Raw genomic sequence first — 18,692 nt, forward strand, 5'->3', positions numbered from 1 at the left:
CATTACTCAAAATTTTGTGCCACACACCATGGAAACCCATTTGGTCCTCTTTTTGCTCCTCCTTGTCACCTTCAGTAGCCATGCCAACAGTCTCTCGACTAGTCCCAAATACAAGTCTTCCATTCCTGAACTAAGCCAACAGAAAAGGCCTGACAATGAGACCATATACAAGGTTTCAAAGCAGCTATGCTGGGGCTGCATTGCGGAGTCGCTAGAGTTTTTGTTCCGGCACAACTTGGTGAGAGCAGCCAAGTGGGAGTTTCCACTGATGTGGGACTTCCAGCTGGAGCAATACGCGAGGTGGTGGGCTGGGCAAAGGAAAGGAGATTGCAAGCTGGAACATTCTTTCCCAGAAGATGGTTTCAAGCTAGGAGAGAACATTTTCTGGGGCAGTGGCTCAACGTGGACGCCAAGCGATGCTGTCAGAGTGTGGGCTGATGAAGAGAAATACTATACCTACGCCACTAATACCTGTGTGCCGGGTCAGATGTGTGGCCATTACACTCAGATAGTGTGGAAGAGCACCAGAAGGATTGGATGTGCAAGGGTTGTGTGTGACGATGGAGATGTCTTCATGACTTGTAATTATGATCCCGTCGGCAATTATGTTGGAGAGCGACCCTATTAGACTATGTGGCCTTTCATGTACTATAGTATTGGATAATATATATATATAGTGCTAGCTTATTTGAGTGTGAATTTTGTTCCTCACTCCTTACTCCTTAGCAGTGAGTATAAATTGTGCGAGTGTATGTATGTATATACTTGTGGGATAATAATGGGATTGGCTTTAATAATTAATTATTACTTGGGACAATAAATCAATGTCCAAGAAATAAAAGGGTATCAGTAGCAGGGATCTGTTTCCTGAACTTAAACTGAGTCAAGAGTGAATTAAAATATTTATCCTCCCATGTGAATTGTATCTGATTGTCAACTATGCCAGCTTCAGTTGTCTGTCTCATAGTACGGAGTTACTTGACTTGCATTGCCGCGCCATTTTAGTACCTTAATTATCCTGCGGCTAGTTTGTGCTTTTTGTTAGTTTTTGCACAACCGATTATTTATACCCCAAACACTCTGTTCATTAGGACATGTTCGGAGTTATCGAAAGTTTTTAGTTTGAATGTGGTCGAGTAAAATAAAGTTTAATTCATTTGCAACTCAATTTTAAATATTTGTATTTTAAAATTTAAAAAGTAAATTTTGTGTTTAGTTACGAAAACAAATCATTATTCATTAGTTCAACACTCAAAAGATCTTCGTGTAATCATTATCATTACCGCCACCTTCGATAGGTACAAATGTCTGTTTTATTAATTTGAAGAGAGAGAGGTCCCTAGAATTTAAGTTTTATCTCTCATTTTCTTTTCAAATTTAAAACATTTCACTTTAATCCTAGCAGCGTCTCTTATACCAAATTAGTCTCTCTGTATTACATTTTTTACATTAACGATGTTAACTTTGGATGACTTATCAAATACTCGCGTATAATGATTATACGTTACTCAGATAGAAGTGTCTTTAGCAAATAAACTACCTGTATGGGCGACAACAATTATCTCAACTTACTTTTCTATACAGGCTTAAAAAAAGACAGTAAAATTAAAAAGAAAAGCAGCAGAAGCTAGCAGCAAGCATTGAATAACATTAGATTTTATATTAGGCAAGCAATAAAAAGAGGGATAGAAAGTAGGTACGTGAGACAGGGCCACATGGTAAACAGAAACAATACTAAGCGAGCGTAGGATCCCATGACATTATTGGTTGTCTCAGTAGCCTCTCTAGATTTAGAGGGAATATATATAATTAGAGTGTTTTAATTTCAATAAGGTCTTTCTCCATAGTAGTTGCCAGGAGGATCATAGTTACAAGTGATGAAGGTACCCTTACCACCAGAACACACAACGCTGGCGCAACCAACTTTGGTGGTGCTCCTCCACACAACCTGAGTGTAGTGGCCACACATCTGCCCATCGGCACAAGAATTTTGGGCATAATTGTACCATTGGCGCTCTTCAACCCAAGCGCTAACGGCCTGTGCGGGCTTCCAGCCCGTGCCACTGCCCCAGAATATGTTCTCACCATAAGGCCCGTTGGAGTGGTGGAGGGCGCAGTCGTTGCGCCTCTGGTTGGCGTACCATTGGGCGTAGCGTGTGAGCTTGGGGTCCCACACCAGCGGCCGCAGCCTCACCAACGCACGTGCCGCGTTCTGGGGAACCAGGAATTGGCTTGCGAAGCTTCTTGCTTTCTTTTGAGCACTGTTAGGGACTACAACCGTCGCATTGGTTGTGGCTAGCAAAAGAAACAAAGCTATTAGAGAATGCGTGGATGTGGAATGCCTCATTTTGGTGGAGATTATTTGATGCTTTGTTGGTGGGATGTTGTGTTGTTTATACTTTATATAGTTGAGAGTTGAGATGAGTGTGGGTGGCTACGTTGTCAACACTTTTGCCCTTGGTGGCATCCATGTTCGTTTCACAATCATTGCCGTTTTTACTTTCTTACAAAAACAAATATCTAGTCCATAGTCAGTTATTTAGTTCTATTCTCTCCCTAAAATTTCATTGGCCGGCTATTAATTCTTTTCCACGTTTGTAGGCCAAAGGGGTTGAGATTCCATCCTCTTTTGCACATGGGATACTTTTCTCTTCTAGGAACCTTTTTCATCAAATTAATATGCTTTCTAGTTTAAAAATATTAATCATCTCATTCAAATCATACAATTAAAGCTTAAGCCTTGACGATAATTTTGTTTCGTCTAACGGGAAAAGCTATTAACAAAAATAATTTTTCATTAAAGAATCAACCAATATGGATTAAATTCACACGAGTCTCTTTAAAAACTTTTTTTTATTTGAGAATTTTTATCATTTTTTAATTTCTTATCAAATTCATTTTTTCTTTAATCAGGAATTAAATTTTAATATTTTTAAAATGAATTAACTTCTATATATTAAATAAAAACAACTATCTTGTACAAAAATATTTTTATTTTTTTTTTCAGTGAGAGGATTTTTATTTTTTTTAATTTAAATTTTATTTATCATAATTATTTAGGAATTAAATTTCAATACTTTCAAAATAAATCATCAATAAATAAAAATATTATTTTACTAATATATATATATATACTATTTATCATAAATCTAAAATATAATTTATATGTTTAAAAATCAAATTATACAAATTTTAAGTATAATTTATATATCTACATATAGTATTTATTTTTATATATAATTTATTATAAATTTTAGTTATATAATAAACATTTAATCTATGTATTATCCTGACTAAAACACTAATTAAAAAAGTTTTAAAAGATAAATAACTTAATTATATTTAAATTTAGAAACCAAATTTAAAATTCTCAAAATAAATATAAAAAAATCAGATAGCAAACGATTTTAACTATAGATAGATATATACCATATATTGCCATGAAAATCGTGGATTTGATATATATGGTAAGTATTAATTATTTTTGCTCTTCCGAAACTAATATGCATACATGTATAGTAACTTTTTTTTAAAAGAAATCATAGTTATTTATAATTTTGAAAAAAATCCATCTCAAGTCAAGTAGGATTTTTGTTGTTGTTGACAATAATCAAGTAGAATTTTTAGGAAAAAAAATCTCTATAGTTATTTGATTTTAGTCGCACATTTATTCCAATTAAACGTGTAATTATAGTACTGATATATAAAGATTTATACTAATATATAAAACAAATGTTTATTTTTATAACTATTTTTTATCTTTGTATATTTTGGATCATCACAATCTTAATTATTAAAAGAAAAAATTAATTTTTTAATAATTATTATTGACCAACTTTTTAAATAATCATCTATTCCATTATATTTTCTCTGTTTATAATAAAAAAGAGAAAAAAGTTTGAAAATTAATAAACAATATAAAGAAAAGAGAGAAATAATTATGTTATATAATTAGTTGTAAGTATTTTAATTTATCACAATAATCAAACTCAATATTAAATATTTAAAACAATTTATGAATACACAACACAACCAATTGAATCATATTCTTTTAATAAATTTTTGTATGATATTTTTTTTATTAAAAATTATAATAATAATAATATTAGAATTTGATTATATGATTTTGTACATACTTCAATCTTACCGTTAAGATACGTGTATAATATCTCTTAATTATATATGCGTAATTTTTATTAAAATATTTCCTATGCTAGTTCTTTAATTGTTTTTGATTAAACGAACGTCGGTTTGCTTGACATAAATAATAACCGTGTCATGTGATACATAGATTATTCAGTTGATTAACTAAAGGAATTCGTTGTGACATGTGTGAGGTTAAAATAACTTCAAGCATGTGGTTTAGCGGTAGAGGTTGATCCATGCTTAAGCAAGGTCAGGGATTCGAAACCTGTCTTGTATATGCATCCGCGTTAAATATTGGGGCTAATTATCCCACCTTTTGAGGTGCCTCTAACCTAGCAAGGAGATTAGTCACTGTTATCGACCATCTTTTGAGGTACCTCCAATCTAGCAAGGAGATTAGTCACTGTTATCGACCACCCTTTGAGGTACCTCCAACCTAGCGAGAAGATTAGTCACTGCTATCAACCCTGGATACTCCAAGGACGAACAAAAAAAAATGTGTGAGGTTAAAATACATGATTTATAGTTTTTTCTAATCTAATTAAATTATTTAATTCATTTTAATCTTATGTCATATTGAGGATTTCTAATACATAATTAGTACGTATCATGTGTATATATTTTAATTTAAGAAAAAATATAAATGCAACTATAAAAAAAAATCAAAAGTATAAGTAGATAAAAATTGAGATGACAAAAAACAAATCTATTAATATTAATTAAATTTTTTAAAGCTTAGATTAAAAAACTCGAATTTTAGTAGAAAACTTATTATATAAAGAGGAAAATTTTAAAATAAAATTATAATTTCAGGATTTAAAAAAAGTAATAAATAATGAGAAAATAGTGTATTATAAAGAAAATTAAAAAATAATAATAAGAATTTTTTTATTTTGAATATAAATAACAAATATTCAGATGAGACAATCATATTTAAGTTGAGTACAACTATTATGGGTTCTGACTATTTAAAACAAATTAATATAAAAAAATAATTTAAAAGTATTAAGGTGAAACAACTCTATACTATTAAAGTAATATGCTCAAAACCCCAAATGTGTGGTTCAGCGGTAGGGGTTGATCCATGTTTAAGCAAGGTCAGGGGTTCGAATCCTGCCTTGTGTATGCAGTCGCGTTAAATCTTGAGGCAGCTATCCCACCTTTTGAGGTGCCTCCAACGTAGCGAAGAGATTAGTCACTGCTGTCGGCCCTGGATACTCCAGGGACGAACCAAAAAAAAAAAGTAATATGCTCAATGACATTATGTAATGACTTGTTATAGTCCTTACATTAAATGACTCATCAACTAATAACAGATAATTAATAACTTAAATTTATATATTTATTGATATCTTAACATGTACTATATATCATTCATATGAAAGTAAAACAACTATACAAACATAAATGATATAAATACAATAATTAAATAAAAGTAAATTATATAATCTAAGTTGTTGATCAAATAACTTCTATTACCAATTAGCTAGTACAATCACATCTTAGAGTAATAACGTCAACATCACAACACATTCAACACTATCAACATATACATCACCAATCAACCAAGACAGAGAGCCTCATGTTGAAATGTCATCTAACATTTTGAAGGCGTGCCCGACGCAACATGATTTTTGCATTTATACAGATCATGAATTTTGTCCATCTCATCCCGAAACTTAGCCAAAATCACACATGCAACACTATATATAGTTTTTACTCAACAAAAGTAATTCAAATCCAACTAAAAAATCAACATGCAACAATGTTTCATAGAAAATCATCTCATTCTTCTTCATGAACCCAAAATCCCAACTTTCATTTGTAACCCACTCTGACTTGCTCAACACAGCCATGAATCTCAAAGGAATTCATACAACATATAACTCATACATTCTTATACAACTCAATTACTCAATCAAAAGCAAAAATCTAGCTTCCTTTGCCTTCAAAAAGTTCCCATGTGACTTCAAAAAGTTCCACACGACTACACTAGCTTGATTCTAGGTTCCTATAACCTGAATCAATATCAATATATACAACACAATATGAGGTTAAAGGAAAAATTAGAGAAAAGTTAGAGGGAAAGGAAACTCATAGATTAGAATCATTTTCTATATAATTCCTCTCTCTAGGTTTCTAGAGACTTAAACTTAATTATGAAACTTAATTCAAAATAAAGATCTTATATTTTTTTTCCTCTTAAAGTCAAATTGGATCTCTGTTAAAAGAAACTCACAAAATTACCTAAACTTATAAAAAATTCTTAAATTAAATAAAATCTACAACAACAATTTAATACTCACGATATTACACATCAAGACATGCTTTGATATTTAAAAATAAAAGTTAAATTTACAACATTTTATTAGTAACAGTTAAATCAAATAAGAGAAAATATGTTATCGTTATTATCAAATAATGGTGAAACCAAGTATATTAAAAATAAAATATAATGAAATATGTCGACATTATTCATAACGGAGATTCAATTTATTATATATGAATCCATAATATAGAAAAAAAATTCTAAAACTAATGAGAAAATTATGAAAGTAAATTATATGAAACAATACACATTAATTATACGTACACATATATATATATATATATATATATATATATATATATATATATATATATATATATATATAATTGGATATATAAAATTTTTAAATTAGGATTAGCTAAATTTATTTAAAGCAATTAATTATATTTGAGAAGAACAAGAACATATTTTTTTTAAAAATAACATGAGATATAGTATATTAAAATTCAACAATTAATAATTTAAATTAAATATAGATTAACTAAATTTGAGTTCATCTTAAAAAACATATGTTTTTAATATAATATGGTTTATCGAAATTTAATTTTTAATTCAAATTTGAATTGAGATTGATTAAATAATAATAATTAATGAGTAAGAATACGATTACAAAATTATTAAATAAATACTCAATAAAAATTAATTCTTGAAAGTATTCTTTATCAAAAAATAAAATTTTAAACTTATAGTATAAAAATGAAAAAGAAAAAAACAACAAAACAGACTAATCAATTTTGAAATTATAACAAGTGGTGCAAGTTGGGGAGTTTCCCTTCGATCATATGATGCAAATGGGCCAATTAATATTATATGATCCGATCCAATAACTACGAGTTTAAAATCTATGCACGGTATAAAATTATATTATTCACCAATAAAAAAATTGTGTCAAAGATTTTTTTTTTTTTTTTACAACTGTCAGATTTTCTTTTTAAAAAATTTGTCGTAAATGTTAACAAAATTATTGATTGTGATAATTTCTAATTGGGTGAACGGCATACAATAATGTATTTATACTGTTCGTGTTTATATTATTTCCTTATAATTTAAACCAATTTTGCCAATTCTAAATTCCTAATGAATTTGGGATTGATGACTTACTTAGTATTGCAGTATGTCGTAACGTAAAAGTTATGTACTATTATTTCAATAAGCAATTAAACAACAAATAAAATAAAGATTTAATATATTTAATAAAAAAATAAGGAACTTGATTGGAGTAAAAAATGGCTGAGAATTTAAAATTGCACATAAAACATAATAAAGAATCAAGAAAATGCAGTTATGTCAACGTAATACCGGTTACGTTACCAAAAAAAAGTAATAGCAGTTATTATAATATAGTTATAGATGATAAGCATTTGAAAATGCCTCGCTACAAGATGAAACATTATCTATAGGATTAAGAAAGAATTAAGTATTTAACATTTGATTAGGAACATCGGCATTCAAAAGGAGAGAGAGGGGACTTTTGTAAAGCAGAGAACTGTGGTGTGTTAATGTACATTAACTAACGCCTTGATCCTCGGAGTCTCAATTCCCGCCTGAGTTATCGGACGAACAAAGAAAGCAGACCCCGCCACCTAATCATTGTATTGTTACTTGTGAACTAATCAATTACAATCCCCGATTCCCAGGAAATAGATTTCAACAAGGAGAACTTTAGTAAAATAATGTTGTTCCAATTTTAGTTAATACTCTGTATTATGTGTCTAAAATTATTTTAATTTCATTAATAATCTTGTATTCAAATTTTGAGTACATAGTTGTGTAAGATTTGAACAAAAATTCATCATTTATAATATTTCTATTTAATTTAAATAAAAAAAATTTCTATCAAAAATCTGGTTCCAAATTTTCAAATTTCTGTTGAAAGTCGATAACTTTTTTTCTTCTTTTCTTCTACAAGCTTCATGATTTTGTGGTTGAGGTGAGAAAACTGTTATGATACTCTGAAGAATTGTAAGAGAATAACTTTCTTTCTTTCCTTCTTCTACAAGTTCCGCGATTCTTTCGTTGAGGTGAAAGGATCTTATGATATATACTTTGAAGAATTGTAAAAAGACTAACAATATTGTAGGTAAATGACGTAAATGTGTAATATGCATGTAACTTATATATTACACGTCATTAAGAGTTGTTTACCAATTATTATTAATAATTATATAAGATGTTACAAATAAGAGTTTATAAATAACTAACACTATTTACTTCATATTTACATGCCTGACTCAAATGTTCATAAGCATTTTCTAATTATCTTTGATAATTATCAAATATATATACATTTTTTTTATTCATTTTAGATAATTATTAAATATATCTTATGCTTTAAAATCTTGTTTTTGGTTACAAAACATTTAACCAAAAGTTAATTTTATTTTAAGATATAATTGTTAATATTAAATATTTTTCTTTGTTGAGATTTGACAAATGAAGAATATATTTTGGAAGTTACACAACTTAAAGGAAAACTATCACCCAAAGGCTAACTAGACGCGCTGTAAGTAGGATGAATTCGCTCAAAGTGTCCAATAACTTACTCTAAACAAGTTAAATCAGATATTACACCTAGGAGATCAAATTAGTTCACTTAAACGAATGAAATTCGCTCAAAGTAACCAAAACTCAACTTGAAGCTAGTTAAGTTACAAAACATCTCTTAAAGATAGTGTTAGCTCGTTTAAAATTAAAACCACATATATGATTAAGTTAAGGGAAGAGATTAAGCCATAACATACATTAAGTAAAGAAGAGAGAAATAATATAAATAATAATTAAGATTAATAAAGTAGAATATGACATAAAAATAAGTCTGGTTACATCAAACTCCAATAATGAAGAATCATATATAAACATGGTAAAGAACTATACATCCCCTAGTTATACATAAACATGAAAAACTACAAACTTGATAATAAATTTGGTCTTGAAGTCGTGAAAGTTCTTTCAATTGTTACACACTAAGAAAATTGTATAATCCTTCGGTCCTCAAATCTCTTTAATTTTTAGGTCATAAAATATTTTGCCTCTTTTCACTAATGGTAGGTGAACATCCTAATTCTAAACATAAATATTTCCATACTTAACACGTTAGAAAAGAATTTATTTAGAGTTATGATGTTAAACATAAATACACTCACTTAATGTGAAAATATGTGATAAGTGAGCTTTATTTCCACGCTTAGTGTTGCTTTAAGCATTGTTCTAAGGCTAAAAACATGTGAATAGACGCTTAGCACGTGGACTTGGCCAAAAAGTTATTCTCTCTCTTAATGGTTCATCATATCTTCACAAACTTGCTTTTTTCAATGTTTTGTATCCTTTTTCTTTCCACTTACATATAAACATAGAAAGGCTAATTAGTTTCCTAAAAATTTCAAACACTAAATTTAAGTTAACTTTTCACCATTTAAGGTGAAAATGGATAAAACAAGAACTCAAGTTTAAAAGAATATAAAATAAATGTGATAGCCTTTATCTCAAAATAATTTTCTTTATTTAATTACTTAAATACAAAAAATTAAACTATAAACACAATCATATTTTTCTTGGATAAAAGGTACAAATTATATATAGGTCCGAATAAAACTGCAGTAAAAAAAAAAGGTTTGAATAAAACTTTATAGTTAAAAGAACAGAATTAATTAATAAAGTAAAATAAATACTCCAAAAGCCTTTACATGAGTCCAAAACTAAAGATAAACCAATAACTTTCGAGAATAAATAAAATAACACTAAACAAAATATGTGATCTTCCAAATTCCAATGTCATAACTACTAGAACAAAATTCAAAAGTAGTAAACAAAAGGAAGCCTATAGCTTCATCTTTGACATGATCATCTTTATCTTGTTCAAACCTACCTACCTATAAGTGACATCCAACTCAAGTGAAAACAAACAACAACACAAAAAAAAAAAATCGAAAGAAAATTATAAACAGCAACACACACAAAAAAAAAAAAGAGTTAAAATATATTTCACCCAAGTTCATAGTACATATAAAAAAAGTGAAGAGCATCCAATAATACATCACAATTTAACACATAAACACACATTACTTTCCAGAAAGCTAACACGCACAAAATAATAACTCTTAATAAATATTAAATATTATGTTTTGATATAAAAAATTACTTTTAATTCTTTAACCATTTTGTTTAAAACAATGGTAAACAAATCCCACGTTAAATTTTGACTTCGAAGTGCCCTTTCCCATGGATTAATGGTAAGGAACAATGATGTATGAAAATTTTAGTTTTTAAACACCTACGTAAATAATCCTTTTTATCTCCCTTCTTAGTTCTCTGTATATTTATGAGTACCTATTGTATGTCTCTAGTGTCAAATAATTTTTTTTTTATTTGCAGTAGCATGATTCCTAATTATATTATATATGTGATATATATAATCAAGTATTATTATTTTTTAAAATTAAAAAACTTAAAATATATGTGATTAGAAATGGATGATCATGTATATATATACGTGCTATTTTTGTACGTACTACCTAATCATGTTTTTTTGATAACGACTTACATACTTAATAATGTGTTTGAATGAAAAATTTAAATAAAGTAATTTATTTATTTGAGAAATTTTAAATTCTTTGAAGTGAAATACCTTGTTTGGATGGAGAATTTATAAGGAATTTGAAATTCAAGCATTTGTGAAATTTCTTGAAATAGTATAATTTCAAATTCTTCCAAAAAAGTAAGAATTTGAAATTCCTCATATTTTTTTTCCTTATTTCACTTATATATTTTATCTTATCTCTTATCTCTTCAACGTTTTTAATTATTGAATATTCAAAAATATTTTTAAAATTATTAAATATTATCTAATATTAATTTTTAACATTATTAAATATTTAAAAATTAGCTAATATTTATTTTTATAAAATTTAATTTAAAAATATTAACATATAAATATATTTTAAAATTAATTTTACCATAGTGGAATCAAATTATCATATCTAACCCAATAATTTAAAATTTGAGAAATTTGAATTGATTTATCCAAACAAAATATTTTAAGAATTATAAAAATTGAAATCAAAATAATTCAAATACCAAAAATTTAAAATTTCTTGAATTTTTAAAATTTCTCATCCAAAAATTTAAAAATGTTAATTTGACATTTAGAAAAGGAGTATCTAAAATAAATCATTGCCCTTACTTAATTAAGTGTCTCCTATATTTAACTAAATATCTCCTATATACTTATTGGAAGCTCTAAGATCCTCACTAAACTTCTGAAAAAAAGGAGAACCCCCCGTTTCCTATGCATGGAAGCTATACTTAGGGAGTTTTGGTTAAATCCTAAACCATGAAAAAAAAAATTCAGCACTGACCATTATACCTCGTTGTAAACAGGTTGGAGGTTTGCAGCTCGCCTACGTACATGCAGCAAAGACAGAAACACCATGACGCTCTTTGCGCCAACATAAACATTCCAACCATCCAGTTAGTTAATTATTACTGTTATCCAACAAAGCAAACGCATGTTTCTCCGGCGAACCCTAATATAAAAGAGGCAGATAGCACCTCAAAGGAAAGAGAAGAAAAGAAGAAGAAGAAGAAGAAGAAGGAGAAGGTGACTACCAGAAGAGGTGCCTCCAAAACGCAGCCAACATGACTGTTTGCCCTAGCGACGACAGGCATGTGGCCGTTTTAGCGTTCCCATATGGCACACACGCGGCACCTCTCCTTAACCTGGTGAGGAGAACCGCCGCGGACGCTCCTGAAGTCATCTTCTCCTTCTTCAGCACCAAAAAGTCCAACGCCTCTGTCTTCGCCGGCCTCGACGAGGAGCAGCTTTTCAACATAAGGCCCTACGACGTCCACGATGGCCTTCCCGATAACTATGTCCCTTCCAACGCTCTCGAACCCATTGGCATGTTCGTCAAGGCCATGCCTGGGAACTATAAGACTGCCATTGACGAAGCCGTTAAAAACACCGGGAGGAACGTTACTTGCTTGCTTACTGATGCCTTCTTTTGGTTCTGTGCTGACTTGGCTCATGACTTGCACGCAAAGTGGGTTCCTCTTTGGACCGCAGGGCCTCATTCTATCCTTGCTCATGTTTCCACCGATCTTATTAGGGAAACATTGGGCCCCGATGGAGGTAATATCACAAATTTCTCAATGTTTGAAAAATAAGTTCTCAATGATTTAAGAATAATGCTTAAGGAATACTTAGATGAATTATATCTAAATTTTGTTTTTGTAAAAATCTATTAAATTGTAAGAGAATGGTTGAATTGGTTAATTTGTTTAGTTTTTCTAAGGATGACTATGGCTGTTGGCCTGAACATTAAAAATGAATTGAATTTGACAATACATGTACTTTAGAGGAAATTAATGTGTAATATTTTCTTTCTTTTGCAGTCCGTGAAAACAGAGAAATCGATTTCCTTACTGGTTTCTCTGGGGTGAAGCCTTCTGACTTGCCTGAAGGAGTAGCCGAGGAGTTAGAAGATCCTTTTTCAAGTATGTTACACAAAATGGGAGCAGCACTGCCTAGGGCAACAGCAGTTGCCATAAACTCCTTCGCTGCAGTGCACCCTCCTATTGCACATGAACTGGAATGCAAGTTCCAATTGCTACTGAACGTTGGTCCATTCATTTTGACAATGCCACAGTCTCTGCCTGCAGATGAAGACGGGTGCTTGCCGTGGCTGAACACGCAAGAGGAAGGGTCAGTAGTGTACATAAGCTTTGGAAGTGTGATAATGCCACCACCCCATGAGTTGGCTGCATTGGCTGAAGCCCTAGAAGAAACCAAATATGCATTTATTTGGGCTTTTAGAGGCAACCCTGAGAAGCAATTGCCACAAGGGTTCTTGGAAAGGACAAAGACACAAGGGAAGGTTGTTGGATGGGCCCCACAAATGCAAATCCTTAGGCACTCAGCTGCTGGAGTGTGCGTGACACATGGTGGTTGGAACTCCATTTTGGATTGTATGGTTGGTGGTGTGCCTATTATTAGTAGGCCATTTTTTGGAGACCAGAGTTTAAACACAGCCACACTGGAACATGTTTGGGGGATCGGTGTGGGACTTGAAAACGGGGTTTTCACTAAGGAAGGCACTGTCAAAGTTTTGCAGTCAATCATGTCAAGTGAGAATGGGAAGGTGATGCGGCAAAAGATAGTGGAACTCAAGGATTCCGCAATGGCAGCAGCGGGACCTGAAGGTGACTCTACCAAGAATTTCCGCACTTTCACAGATATTGTGACAGCTTCAAACTATGAGATAATTCACCCACAACACCACGGTCATAGAGCAGGTTTCCGCAGCAAAATCGTAGGTGCATTTGATGCCGCACGCACCAAATTCAGCCGCCGCCACCATAATCATAAGCATTAAGATATTCTACACTTTAGAAGTTTTTGCAGGCGCAATTGCAAGGTTCAAATTTAAGAACAGCAACTCAGCAACTTGGAACTTTGGATTTTATTTTCCCAAAGGAAGCGAAATGAATATTTCAGTTATTTGAAAGGCTCCTTATTGTATTTCTGTACTTGCAAATTAATAAAATAATGAAATTGGATTTTTCGTGCTCTCTTTCTATCTCTCTCTCTATATATATGACATATATAATTTGAAATTAGAAAAATTTAGAATAGTTCTTAACTTTTTCATGTAAAGATCTAGGCAACTTTTAATTAATTAATTGATAATGGAGAAAATATATCTACAGTGAATTATAATTAAGAAGTTCAAGAACTGAATCGAGAATTTTATATTGTAGCAATAAATATCCCCATGCACTTGACAATATTTGCAATCGAGCGAATTTGAGTTCTCTTTTAGGAATCTCTTACCTTTCCTCTAACAAAGTAATATCTAGAGTTTGGTTTGATATATAAAGAATTGAGAGAAGCATTAAGGGTTTAAGAGGGGAAAAAATTAGAGGGGTTGAGAGATGGAAAAAAATGAATATACTACTTTATAGTTTCTTCTACTTACAAAAGATATGACATTAATTATGAAAATAGTGTCTTCGAATGAAAGAAAGACTAAGAGGATTCGCAAAATGAAGAAAAGTTGTCTCAAAATGAGAAGAAGACATTTGTGTTAAAAACAAGGAAGAAGGATCAACAAATCCATACCTTATCTATAATTAATGTTTGGAAGACTCAATGTTCTTGAAAATCGCCTACCGTACTACTTCAAATGATCTTAGGAGATTTTGGAGACATCCCTCCAAGGCATGGACAGATGACAACGTGAAGAAGACAATACTTTATTCACTAAGAGGTGTTTTAATTTGTAGCTTTCAAGGAATCTGAATCAATTTCTGATTATTACTCAACAGAATTAAAAGTGATGGAGATATGAAAATAAAATAAAGGCTTAGATATAATTTTTATAAAAGTAATTTAGCATTTTTTTTATTTTTATAATTTTTTTTTAAATCATCTTTATAAAATCCAAACCTTTTATTTTTAAATTTTTGGGTCAAATACTATTAAAAAAATGTTAATTAATTTGTTGACATTTCACATTATTAAAAGATAGCATCATTATAATGTCATGTCTATATAATTCCACACCATCGTATGATCAATGCCACTCAACAATAGTATTACATTGATAGTATAGTAAAATAACTCTTAAGATCAATTTAGTTGTGAGAGATTCAGAGTAGTATACATATAATTTTAAGCTCAAACTTTGATATCATTATTATAATTTTGATAGATAAAAAAATAAAAAGAACTAAAAATTAAAAAAAAATGGACTTAAACAAACATATTTATAGGCACCAATGAAAAAAAAAAAAAAAGACACTCTAGGCCTAAATATAGTCACTATTATCTGTCTCAAGGGAGATGATTTAGAATTTAACTCCTCTAAATTGAGAGAATTGCATGTTAGAGAATAAAGTGCAACAATGATCATTAATTAAAAAATTAACAATTACTATTATAATCAATTATATATGAGGAGGTTCAAACGACACCGGTGTAACTTTAACTAAGTGTTACACCGCTCAATAACTTTATATTAAATGTGAATTTTGTAAATCCAACCGTTAGATTGAAAGTTCATATCTCTTAGATCATATATATCAAATTTTATATTAATCTAAGATGATTTAATACTTCATTCTCATAAAACAAAATTAACGTAATATATACATTTCAAAATATACTAAAATATGAACACTTTGATTACCTTCAAGTTGTTGTTCAATTTTAACAAAATTTGTCATATATGATTTAAGAGATATGAACTTTCCATCTAACGGTTAGATTTACAAAATTCACATTTAATATAAAGTTATTGAGCGGTGTAACACTTAGTAAAAGTTACACCGGTGTCGTTTGAACCTTCCTCATTATATATATATATATATATATATATATATATTTATTATTTTACAAAAAATTAATTTTATTACAAATCTTAATTGTTGATTTTATAATCAACAATTGTGAGTATTTTATTTTCTAAAGTTCACTCCCTCACTTTAGAAAAATCAAATCCAATGGTTTAATCCCACATTGTAACCTAAGGATGATAACTTGGTCCCAAATTGACAATAGTCAACTTAAGTAAATCATATAAATTAATTTTGTAAAATTGAGTTAGATCTTTTATAAGTCCAAACTTTAAGAGACATTTTTAATTATTGGTCATTTTTACTAATGACAACTATCTACTATTTGGGCATTCACTGTTGAATGAGAAAAAAAAGAGTAAAGATTGAGAGAACATGATTATTAATAATATTTTTTTATTTAAGTTTATTTTATATTAGTATAATTTATTAAATTTATACATCACTTCTATATATAAATAAGAATAGTTATCTTGCACAAGAACATTTGTAAGAATTTCACTTTAATGAGATGATTTTAGGATTTTTTTAACTTTTTTTAATCTATTTCAATTTATATTTATCATATTTATTTTTAAATTAAATTTTAATATATTTAAAAAAAATTATCAATAATAATTCTATATAAATATGAGAAAAAATATTTTGCACGAGAGCTCAATTTATATTTATCATATTTATTTTTTAAAATTAAATTTTAATATCATTCAAATAAATTATCAATAATCACTATAATAATTACTTTGGTGGAGAATTTTGTGGTTTCTTTTAATGAGTAAAGGTTTCTCTTTAATTAACAATAGTGTTTTTAGGCATTTTTTCACAACAAGAGGTGTTTTAGGATTTTTTTCAGCTTATTATATATTTTAATTTATATTTATCATATTTATTTTTAATTTAAATTTTAATATTTTAAAAATAAATTATCAATAATTAAAATAATTTTATCTTATATTATAAATTAGTTATTAGAAATCGAAAATATAATTGATATGCTTAAAATAATGTTTTACAAATTTAAAATATAAATATAATTTATTATTTAAATATAGTTTTAAATATAACATAACATCCTTAAAAAATATCTTATTATTCAAGTATAATTTTAAATATAATATAATTTATTATATTATTTAAATATAATTTATTATATATTTTAATTATACATAATAATTATTTAACATGTGAAATGTGGAATGCAAAAATTAAAATATATATTAGTTATATTTAAAACTTAAATATTAGGTCGCACCACAAATGTCACTTTTCTTTTCTTTTTTTTCTTTTATTTTATGTACTGTAACTTTTAACCTCTCTCCTATATTGATGACGTGATTCGTAACGTGACATTATATTAACACATTTTACTTTTTTTTTAAAAAAAAATAACTTTTATTTTTATTTTTTTTACTTCGGGCAAAATTTAATATAGTTAGCGTTTCTAAGTATAATTCTATAATTAAAATAAAAATTTTATCTTGCGTGTTAAAGAATTGTATTAAAAATCATATTACTAACATAAAATTCAATTTTTATTAGAAAATAATTCTAAAAATATATAAGAAATTGCATCCTAAATTTTATCCTTTTAATTTTGACTATTTTGTCCTATATATTGTTTAGTATACATAAAAAGAACCCTATTAATAAATAGATTTTTTTTTAAAGTAAGCTTTGATACATTTTCTCAACAAAAAAAATAAACTACCTACAAGCATAATCTTTTTATTAAAAAAATGATGTAATTAAAATTATTTTATCAAAATAATTTATATACTATCTTAATTTGTTGAGTTTTTTTTATATAAGAAAATGACACCGAGAAATATAATTTTAATGTAGTAAAAGTTTAGAAAAAATACTATTTTTTTACAAAATCGATAAATACTTATGTGTATCTAAAAAAAAATAATTTATTAAATTTTAAATAAATGGATGATTCCATTACTTTAATTTATCTAATTACTATATATCCCCGTATCTTGACATATGCTTTTTTTTTTCTTTCCATTTTATATGGTCTAATATATAGAGTGAAATAATGATGTAAAAGTATGTTCGCATTTCTTTGCACTGGATGTGTGTCCGTAAAACTATAAATGTAATTTTAATTATATATGAATTATCTACTTTTTCCAAAAAAAAAAAGATGATATTTATATTATATTAATAAAATATGAATAAAAATATAATATAAAACTATTTTATAAATGACTTGGTAAAATGCTTGTTGATATATTTATTTACCCCCAAAAAGTAAAATATACACTTTTATTTTATACTAGTGAAAATGAGATACTTCATGCATTATCATAAGAAAATGAAAAAATAAAATAAAAAATGATGAATTTTAAAAAGTGTGTAGCTAAGTTAAAAAAAATGAAATAGTTAAATAAATTAGTTAAAGGATAAAAAGATAGTTAAACAAATTAGTTAAGGGTTCTGTTTCGGTATGTCTAAAAGTCTCACATCGCTTAGAAGTCGAGGCTAAGGGTAGTTTATAAACATCTTTCCTCCTTAGCCCACCGAGGCGCTTTTTCAAGGACAAAATCGTAACGACCCAACGAGCGCTAAAACGAACAATACCTCGGATGCGGTGACCCTAACGATTACGGTAGAAATAGGTTCAAAAGATCAAAACAAAATGTGGACACTAAAATATAATATTTTTTTATTAATTTTATATCAAGGAGTAAAAAGGTAAAAAAATGTCACACCAAAATAGAGTATTCTTTTTATTAATGTTATTAGATAATGTAATTTGCTTCCTTTCACACCAGCAAGAAAAGCTGCTATTTAATTTAATTTATCCCAAATCCAAGAGAGGAGCAAAATAACAAAATTACCATGCGCTTCAGAGAAGCAT

At 28.6% G+C, this 18,692-nt stretch overlaps 3 protein-coding genes across 3 annotated transcripts; 2 read left to right on the forward strand and 1 right to left on the reverse strand.

Moving 5' to 3' along the window:
* LOC109809019 (pathogenesis-related protein PR-1) lies at window positions 1–964 on the forward strand. The gene has a single exon (XM_020372239.3). It carries the CDS (start codon window positions 29–31, stop codon window positions 626–628), a length of 600 nt encoding a protein of 199 aa, XP_020227828.1. The 5' UTR covers window positions 1–28; the 3' UTR covers window positions 629–964.
* Window positions 965–1,640: 676 nt separating this feature from the next.
* Window positions 1,641–2,446, reverse strand: LOC109809264 (CAP (Cysteine-rich secretory proteins, Antigen 5, and Pathogenesis-related 1 protein) superfamily protein). The gene has a single exon (XM_020372519.3). It carries the CDS (start codon window positions 2,345–2,347, stop codon window positions 1,826–1,828), a length of 522 nt encoding a protein of 173 aa, XP_020228108.1. The 5' UTR covers window positions 2,348–2,446; the 3' UTR covers window positions 1,641–1,825.
* Window positions 2,447–11,771: 9,325 nt separating this feature from the next.
* Window positions 11,772–14,043, forward strand: LOC109809781 (flavonoid 3-O-glucosyltransferase). The gene is made up of 2 exons (XM_020373178.3): window positions 11,772–12,602; window positions 12,866–14,043. The coding sequence occupies exons 1-2, from the start codon at window positions 12,110–12,112 to the stop codon at window positions 13,843–13,845; spliced, it is 1,473 nt and encodes a 490-aa protein (XP_020228767.1). The 5' UTR covers window positions 11,772–12,109; the 3' UTR covers window positions 13,846–14,043.
* The last annotated feature ends 4,649 nt before the right edge of the window (window positions 14,044–18,692 follow it).

This window comes from Cajanus cajan, chromosome 5, assembly GCF_000230855.2.
Source record: "Cajanus cajan strain Asha chromosome 5, NIPB_CcT2T_4, whole genome shotgun sequence".
Lineage (NCBI taxonomy): Eukaryota > Viridiplantae > Streptophyta > Magnoliopsida > Fabales > Fabaceae > Cajanus > Cajanus cajan.

Coding starts and splice junctions, on each gene's coding strand:
- LOC109809264 (XM_020372519.3), bottom strand. CDS start 2,347: ATGAGGCATTCCACATCCACGCATTCTCTAATAGCTTTGTTTCTTTTG.
- LOC109809781 (XM_020373178.3), top strand. CDS start 12,110: ATGACTGTTTGCCCTAGCGACGACAGGCATGTGGCCGTTTTAGCGTTC. Junction 12,603..12,865: donor AACATTGGGCCCCGATGGAG/GTAATATCACAA, acceptor TTTCTTTTGCAG/TCCGTGAAAACAGAGAAATC.
- LOC109809019 (XM_020372239.3), top strand. CDS start 29: ATGGAAACCCATTTGGTCCTCTTTTTGCTCCTCCTTGTCACCTTCAGT.